The following is a 9,705-nucleotide window of genomic DNA, read 5'->3' on the forward strand; positions in this document are numbered from 1 at the left end:
AAACCGGTTCACTGGTATGGAGTTATCTGGGTGCGATAATTCAATCAAACAAAAGCCGTTTGTAAGAAAATTAAACCAATTAGATAGGATAGACATTTAGCATCGGTCATTATATGAGGATAGAAGGCTACTTTAAGTGCGGAATCAATACCTGCAGGGTTACTAGAACCATTTAAATGTAAATAGAAGATGTGTAATATTAGAATGTAATACCTCTGGATGTCCGAAGAACCAGAATAGATGTTGATAAAGTACACTATCACCAGAATACATAGAATCATAAAATTCAGTGTTTACGTGTAGATCAAGAAGGATCATAACTAATCCACCAGTAAGAATAGGTAGAGTGAAGACTAACATAAGGGCAGTAAATATGATAGCCCAGATATATAGAATATAGTTCTTAGCACCAGCATTAGAACCATGAAGACGCAAGTACCAAGGAAGTTAATAGAACTTAAAATACTACTAATTCCTAGTACTGCAAGACCTCCGATAATCCAATCAGTTGCCTCTGGATTTAACACATCAAGCTAGTACTTAGTGGAGGATACATTGTCCAACCAAGACCACTACCAAACTCGGAACAAATACTTTGAGTTAACAACACAGAACCTAATGGTACTAGAAAATAGGAGATCGCGTTAGTTCTTGGGAAAACGACTTCCGAACCACCAATATATATTGGTACAAAGAAGTTACCATATCCTCCGTACAAAGCAGGCATTAAGAACATAAAGATCATAGCTAGGCCATGTATCGTTATTATCACATTATAAGTAGCTATCGTCTCTGTACAAATGATCCGCGATCCAGAACTGTATAACTCAAATCGAATAAACAAAGACATTATAGTTCCTAGAATACTGAAGATGACTCCGGTTATGAGATACAGACAACCAAGTTCTTTATGATTGCAGTACACCACCACCCCACTGGACTGCTTAAGACAGCTAAAAGTGTTGGATTTCAATATCACGGTAATCATGTTTGCTTGGAAGCTGTAGTCATTATAACTATTGATTTAGTATAAGCATAGAACCAATCCGGTAGTAAGATATACGATAGTAGCTAATCTACCATATAAGATATAAGTCGCTTGTGGAATAGCACTACCAATAATAATCAAGAAGATCATACTGTATACCCAAATAATTACCCATCCACTGACTACATTTCGAGTCATAAAATGTTGTCGTATCAACATTCGAGTATTCAAAGCTCGAATTTCAGATAAAAGAGCTAAGTTAATGAGAGAGGACATAAATACTAACAAACCACCGGTTTTGGATGGGATTACTTTTAACACCGCATAATATGCTAAAAAGTACCATTCAGGTACGATATGAAGCGGAGTTACAAACCGGTTCACTGGTATGGAGTTATCTGGGTGCGATAATTCAATCAAACCAAAAGCCGTTTGTAAGAAAATTAAACCAATTAGATAGGATAGACATTTAGCATCGGTCATTAACATATGAGGATAGAAGGCTACTTTAAGTGCGGAATCAATACCTGCAGGGTTACTAGAACCATTTAAATGTAAATAGAAGATGTGTAATACAATTAGAATGTATACCTCTGGATGTCCGAAGAACCAGAATAGATGTTGATAAAGTACACTATCACCAGAATACATAGAATCATAAAATTCAGTGTTTACGTGTAGATCAAGAAGGATCATAACTAATCCACCAGTAAGAATAGGTAGAGTGAAGACTAACATAAGGGCAGTAAATATGATAGCCCAGATATATAGAATATAGTTCTTAGCACCAGCATTAGAACCCATGAAGACGCAAGTACCAAGGAAGTTAATAGAACTTAAAATACTACTAATTCCTAGTACTGCAAGACCTCGATAATCCAATCAGTTGCCTCTGGATTTAACACCATCAAGCTAGTACTTAGTGGAGGATACATTGTCCAACCAAGACCACTACCAAACTCGGAACAAATACTTTGAGTTAAACAACACAGAACCTAATGGTACTAGAAAATAGGAGATCGCGTTAGTTCTTGGGAAAACGACTTCCGAACCACCAATATATATTGGTACAAAGAAGTTACCATATCCTCCGTACAAAGCAGGCATTAAGAACATAAAGATCATAGCTAGGCCATGTATCGTTATTATCACATTATAAGTAGCTATCGTCTCTGTACAAATGATCCGCGATCCAGAACTGTATAACTCAAATCGAATAAACAAAGACATTATAGTTCCTAGAATACTGAAGATGACTCCGGTTATGAGATACAGACAACCAAGTTCTTTATGATTGCAGTACACCACCACCCCACTGGACTGCTTAAGACAGCTAAAAGTGTTGGATTTCAATATCACGGTAAATGTTTGCTTGGAAGCTGTAGTCATTATAACTATTGATTTAGTATAAGCATAGAACCAATCCGGTAGTAAGATATACGATAGTAGCTAATCTACCATATAAGATATAAGTCGCTTGTGGAATAGCACTACCAATAATAATCAAGAAGATCATACTGTATACCCAAATAATTACCCATCCACTGACTACATTTCGAGTCATAAAATGTTGTCGTATCAACATTCGAGTATTCAAAGCTCGAATTTCAGATAAAAGAGCTAAGTTAATGAGAGAGGACATAAATACTAACAAACCACCGGTTTTGGATGGGATTACTTTTAACACCGCATAATATGCTAAAAAGTACCATTCAGGTACGATATGAAGCGGAGTTACAAACCGGTTCACTGGTATGGAGTTATCTGGGTGCGATAATTCAATCAACCAAAAGCCGTTTGTAAGAAAATTAAACCAATTAGATAGGATAGACATTTAGCATCGGTCATTAACATATGAGGATAGAAGGCTACTTTAAGTGCGGAATCAATACCTGCAGGGTTACTAGAACCATTTAAATGTAAATAGAAGATGTGTAATACAATTAGAATGTATACCTCTGGATGTCCGAAGAACCAGAATAGATGTTATAAAGTACACTATCACCAGAATACATAGAATCATAAAATTCAGTGTTTACGTGTAGATCAAGAAGGATCATAACTAATCCACCAGTAAGAATAGGTAGAGTGAAGACTAACATAAGGGCAGTAAATATGATAGCCCAGATATATAGAATATAGTTCTTAGCACCAGCATTAGAACCCATGAAGACGCAAGTACCAAGGAAGTTAATAGAACTTAAAATACTACTAATTCCTAGTACTGCAAGACCTCCGATAATCCAATCAGTTGCCTCTGGATTTAACACCATCAAGCTAGTACTTAGTGGAGGATACATTGTCCAACCAAGACCACTACCAAACTCGGAACAAATACTTTGAGTTAACAACACAGAACCTAATGGTACTAGAAAATAGGAGATCGCGTTAGTTCTTGGGAAAACGACTTCCGAACCACCAATATATATTGGTACAAAGAAGTTACCATATCCTCCGTACAAAGCAGGCATTAAGAACATAAAGATCATAGCTAGGCCATGTATCGTTATTATCACATTATAAGTAGCTATCGTCTCTGTACAAATGATCCGCGATCCAGAAACTGTATAACTCAAATCGAATAAACAAAGACATTATAGTTCCTAGAATACTGAAGATGACTCCGGTTATGAGATACAGACAACCAAGTTCTTTATGATTGCAGTACACCACCACCCCACTGGAACTTAAGACAGCTAAAAGTGTTGGATTTCAATATCACGGTAATCATGTTTGCTTGGAAGCTGTAGTCAATATAACTATTGATTTAGTATAAGCATAGAACCAACCGGTAGTAAGATATACGATAGTAGCTAATCTACCATATAAGATATAAGTCGCTTGTGGAATAGCACTACCAATAATAATCAAGAAGATCATACTGTATACCCAAATAATTACCATCCACTGACTACATTTCGAGTCATAAAATGTTGTCGTATCAACATTCGAGTATTCAAAGCTCGAATTTCAGATAAAAGAGCTAAGTTAATGAGAGAGGACATAAATACTAACAAACCACCGGTTTTGGATGGGATTACTTTAACACCGCATAATATGCTAAAAGTACCATTCAGGTACGATATGAAGCGGAGTTACAAACCGGTTCACTGGTATGGAGTTATCTGGGTGCGATAATTCAATCAAACCAAAAGCCGTTTGTAAGAAAATTAAACCAATTAGATAGGATAGACATTTAGCATCGGTCATTAACATATGAGGATAGAAGGCTACTTTAAGTGCGGAATCAATACCTGCAGGGTTACTAGAACCATTTAAATGTAAATAGAAGATGTGTAATACAATTAGAATGCAACCTACAAAAGGTAATATAAAGTGCAATACAAAGAATCGTTTTAATGTTACATCAGATACATAGTATCCACCGAGTAACCAAGGTACTAAATATGGTATTGGAGAAAGGAGATTAGTAATGACTGTAGCACCCCAGAAACTCATCTGTCCCCATGGTAGTACATAACCGAGGAAAGCAGTGGCTATAGTAAGTAGATATAAAACTAAACCAGACATCCAAGCAGTAGTTAAATAACTATAGCTGGAGTTATACATACCTCGAGACATGTGTATTAAGATACACAAGAAGACGAAAGAAGCAGTTGTTGCATGCAACATCCTAAATTCCCATCCTGCTGCTACCTCTCTAACTAGATGTTGAACACTAGCAAATGCACAAGATGCTTCAGAAGTATATCGGAACGCTAAAGTGATACCTGTAATTATTTGGGTATACAGTATGATCTTCTTGATTATTATTGGTAGTGCTATTCCACAAGCGACTTATATCTTATATGGTAGATTAGCTACTCGTATATCTTACTACCGGATTGGTTCTATGCTTATACTAAATCAATAGTTATAATGACTACAGCTTCCAAGCAAACATGATTACCGTGATATTGAAATCCAACACTTTTAGCTGTCTTAAGCAGTCCAGTGGGGTGGTGGTGTACTGCAATCATAAAGAACTTGGTTGTCTGTATCTCATAACCGGAGTCATCTTCAGTATTCTAGGAACTATAATGTCTTTGTTTATTCGATTTGAGTTATACAGTTCTGGATCGCGGATCATTTGTACAGAGACGATAGCTACTTATAATGTGATAATAACGATACATGGCCTAGCTATGATCTTATGTTCTTAATGCCTGCTTTGTACGGAGATATGGTAACTTCTTTGTACCAATATATATTGGTGGTTCGGAAGTCGTTTTCCCAAGAACTAACGCGATCTCCTATTTTCTAGTACCATTAGTTATGTTGTGATTTTCTTGTTCCTGTCCCTCTTGGTACAATGGATCCTCCCACTAAAGTAACTAGTACCATTAGGTTCTGTGTTGTTAACTCAAAGTATTTGTTCCGAGTTGGTAGTGGTCTTGGTTGGACAATGTATCCTCCACTAAGTACTAGCTTGATGGTTTAAATCCAGAGGCAACTGATTGGATTATCGGAGGTCTTGCAGTACTAGGAATTAGTAGTATTTTAAGTTCTATTAACTTCCTTGGTACTTGCGTCTTCATGGGTTCTAATGCTGGTGCTAAGAACTATATTCTATATATCTGGGCTATCATATTTACTGCCCTTATGTTAGTCTTCACTCTACCTATTCTTACTGGTGGATTAGTTATGATCCTTTGATCTACACGTAAACACTGAATTTTATGATTCTATGTATTCTGGTGATAGTGTACTTTATCAACATCTATTCTGGTTCTTCGGACATCCAGAGGTATACATTCTAATTTTACCTGCTTTTGGTGTAGTCTCGCAGACATTATCTATGTATGCTGCTAGATCTGTCTTCGGTGGACAATCTATGATCTTAGCTATGGGTTGTATTTCTATTCTAGGTTCCTTAGTATGGGCACATCATATGATGACAGTCGGTCTAGAGGTAGATACCAGAGCTTATTTCTCTGCTATGACTATTATGATTGCAATTCCTACCGGTACTAAGATTTTCAACTGGTTAGGTACCTATATGGCTAGCCATACAACTACAAGAACTGTAGATCTATGGGCTGCTCTTAGTTTTATCCTATTGTTTACTCTAGGTGGTACTACAGGTGTAGTTATGGGTAACGCTGGTATGGATATTTGCCCTACATGATACATACTATATTGTAGCTCATTTCCATTTCGTATTATCTCTTGGTGCAGTACTAGCTACTATATGTGGCTTTATCTTCTATAGCAGAGATATGTTCGGAGATACTGTAAATCTATTCCATGTAAATACCGGTGCTTCTCCATATTTAAGCATCTGGTTTGTAGTCTTCTTAGGTAGTATCTTATTAATTTTCATCCCTATGCATATACTTGGTTTCAACGTTATGCCAAGAAGGATACCAGATTACCCCTGATTATCTTTGTTATATTAATACATGGTGTTCAATTGGTTCTATATCCACAATAGTTATCATCTTAACTATGCTCTGCATTAAGTATAGTGGTATCCAGCGTATATTTGAAAACCAACATTTGTATACAAGCTGTACGAATATCATGACATTCACTTTGGTAGTCGCCTTCTTAATGTTAGTCTGTACGGAATACTTAGGACTATCTCTTTATATTAATGATAATGCATTTGGTAATGGACTTTTCATCTTAACTGGTATACATTTTAGCCATGTTATTGTTGGAGCTATCCTTGTATTCTTCACTCAAAGTATCTATAGTTCTTTAGTTACTTACATGCCTACAAGCTCTATAATGCTAAGCAAATCTAAAGGTATGTTATGCAAGATCTTTACAGAACCATTCACTATTTTATATCTACACTTTGTAGAAACCATGTGGATATTAATCCACATTACATTCTATCTCTAAATCATATAACGGTCGTAAGGTACGCCGGGGATAACAGGTCAGATAATATTGGGAGTTCTAATCCTCGGATTGTATCAGCACCTCCATGTCGGCTCATTACTCCCTTGTTATTGAACAAGATTCAGTTAGGAACGCTAGTTCACCGTCAGATGTAATACGTGAGCTGGGTTAAGAACGTCTGGAGACAGTTTGTTCCCTATCTACCATATTATCTAATTGGTTTAATTTTCTTACAAACGGCTTTTGGTTTGATTGAATTATCGCACCCAGATAACTCCATACCAGTGAACCGGTTTGTAACTCCGCTTCATATCGTACCTGAATGGTACTTTTTAGCATATTATGCGGTGTTAAAAGTAATCCCATCCAAAACCGGTGGTTTGTTAGTATTTATGTCCTCTCTCATTAACTTAGCTCTTTTATCTGAAATTCGAGCTTTGAATACTCGAATGTTGATACGACAACATTTTATGACTCGAAATGTAGTCAGTGGATGGGTAATTATTTGGGTATACAGTATGATCTTCTTGATTATTATTGGTAGTGCTATTCCACAAGCGACTTATATCTTATATGGTAGATTAGCTACTATCGTATATCTTACTACCGGATTGGTTCTATGCTTATACTAAATCAATAGTTATAATGACTACAGCTTCCAAGCAAACATGATTACCGTGATATTGAAATCCAACACTTTTAGCTGTCTTAAGCAGTCCAGTGGGGTGGTGGTGTACTGCAATCATAAAGAACTTGGTTGTCTGTATCTCATAAACCGGAGTCATCTTCAGTATTCTAGGAACTATAATGTCTTTGTTTAATTCGATTTGAGTGAACACATAAGATCGATCGAATTTAAACGGTATGCTCCTGAAAGTAACGGTACAAGCTGTAACAAAGGACTCCTTAACTTAAACTGAGGAGTCAAGTAGGTACAAACCGTACAAGGATTAATTATGTCCATCTGTGCATCTAAGTTGAGACTATCGGTTATATATTTTAGACGCTAACTTCCCGGCTAAACTTTGACTTATTAAACCAGCCTGGGATCATAAAAGTACTATGTATGGTAAGATTGAGCGTGGACTATCGAATGAAACAATGTGCTCCAACGCTAGTCTAAGTCTCTAACATACCTTTTACCTACAACTGTACGGAACGTAACAAACCTCCAGGCAAAGAACTTGGTATTCTGTTCTAATTCCCCGTGGTAAACACAGTCAACGAATGGCGGAAGGAGCATTCATATGTTATGCAGTGTCTTAGGAGAGATACTCTAGATTTAGCATTCATCTACAGCTACGGTAACTGTTGTGTTTAAATAGCGGTTAACCTTTCCTTTTCCTTACGTACTCAGGGCATGCAATACCAATCAGATAACAACTGAAGCTAGACTCCATGTTACACTTACTAAAATGGGATTCCTAGGTTGATATAAACTACCTTTTTCTGGGGAGTATATACTACGAGTTGGACTACTGGTTTAGATCTTGAAGGTCTTTGTTTACCGGATCCAAGTTCTCTTGTGCTTTTCATGACCATCATGTTAAGTGCATTAAGTATAGTGGTATCCAGCGTATATTTGAAAAACCAACATTTGTATACAAGCTGTACGAATATCATGACATTCACTTTGGTAGTCGCCTTCTTAATGTTAGTCTGTACGGAATACACGGATCGGATTCTTGTTGGCCTGGCACCTGTTTAGTAACTGGATGAACGCTTTTTACGCCTGGTATGCATGGATAATACTCGACTCTTCTATAGTTTAACCGCTACTGCTGGGACTGTATATTATGTACTTACGGTAGTACTATCAAGCCTCTTCTTCCAAATAGATTTCATGGAAAACCTAAAATTCGCATGTTTGATTGACATTTAGCCGCTAATATACAATCATCCAAGATATATTTATCTATCGCAGGTTCGGTCTAATGTCCCGTTATACTATATAGATCACATGGCTTCTGGTACTTTGAGATCATGCTAACGGCGAGAAGGGAAGTGTGTTTCAAAGAAAAGGGATGTTTAGCCGGGAAGTTAGCGTCTAAAATATATAACCGATAGTCTCAACTTAGATGCACAGATGGACATAATTAATCCTTGTACGGTTTGTACCTACTTGACTCCTCAGTTTAAGCAGAACTGTAGTTTCTCGGGACTAAAGTCAGCATAATCAATAAAAAGGTTTGTTCAGCCACTGGTTCACCATCAACTACCTTGTTTCGACTTCGTACCGACTGTGTTATTGTAGCACATATCAATCCCTTAAATAGGGATATTATTCCCAAACAACCGGATCGTGTTGGCTAGGTGAACTAATCACGTTTCATAAATACAATCAGTGAAAGCTCTTTTGATTTCCATGAACGGAGTTACATATTAGATTCTCTTCGCTCCCATGGTATTTAGTAAGTTAACATTGAAACGTATCCAGTGTAAAGTTTGAACGTAATCCAGCTTTACCTTCTATGTTGTTATGTTAACCAAATAAGTTTCATCGTTGTTGATATTTCATTGACATGTTGATAACATAAATACTAACAAACCACCGGTTTTGGATGGGATTACTTTTAACACCGCATAATATGCTAAAAAGTACCATTCAGGTACGATATGAAGCGGAGTTACAAACCGGTTCACTGGTATGGAGTTATCTGGGTGCGATAATTCAATCAAACCAAAAGCCGTTTGTAAGAAAATTAAACCAATTAGATAGGATAGACATTTAGCATCGGTCATTAACATATGAGGATAGAAGGCTACTTTAAGTGCGGAATCAATACCTGCAGGGTTACTAGAACCATTTAAATGTAAATAGAAGATGTGTAATACAATTAGAATGCAACCTACAAAGGTAATATAAA

The 9,705-nt window shown here is 36.7% G+C and overlaps 2 protein-coding genes across 2 annotated transcripts; one reads left to right on the plus strand and one right to left on the minus strand.

Annotated features, from left to right (window-relative positions):
* Positions 1 to 1,024: 1,024 nt before the first annotated feature.
* On the minus strand, positions 1,025 to 2,104 carry BESB_070170 (cytochrome b; the record flags this gene model as incomplete). The annotated part of the gene is made up of 2 exons (XM_029365390.1): positions 1,025 to 1,515; positions 2,071 to 2,104. 2 exons carry the CDS (start codon positions 2,102 to 2,104, stop codon positions 1,025 to 1,027), a joined length of 525 nt encoding a protein of 174 aa, XP_029214859.1.
* Positions 2,105 to 6,436: 4,332 nt separating this feature from the next.
* BESB_070180 (cytochrome b) lies at positions 6,437 to 7,470 on the plus strand (the record flags this gene model as incomplete). The annotated part of the gene is made up of 2 exons (XM_029365391.1): positions 6,437 to 6,661; positions 7,027 to 7,470. The coding sequence occupies 2 exons, from the start codon at positions 6,437 to 6,439 to the stop codon at positions 7,468 to 7,470; spliced, it is 669 nt and encodes a 222-aa protein (XP_029214860.1).
* Positions 7,471 to 9,705: the final 2,235 nt, after the last annotated feature.

Source organism: Besnoitia besnoiti, assembly GCF_002563875.1.
Source record: "Besnoitia besnoiti strain Bb-Ger1 chromosome Unknown contig00064, whole genome shotgun sequence".
NCBI lineage: Eukaryota > Apicomplexa > Conoidasida > Eucoccidiorida > Sarcocystidae > Besnoitia > Besnoitia besnoiti.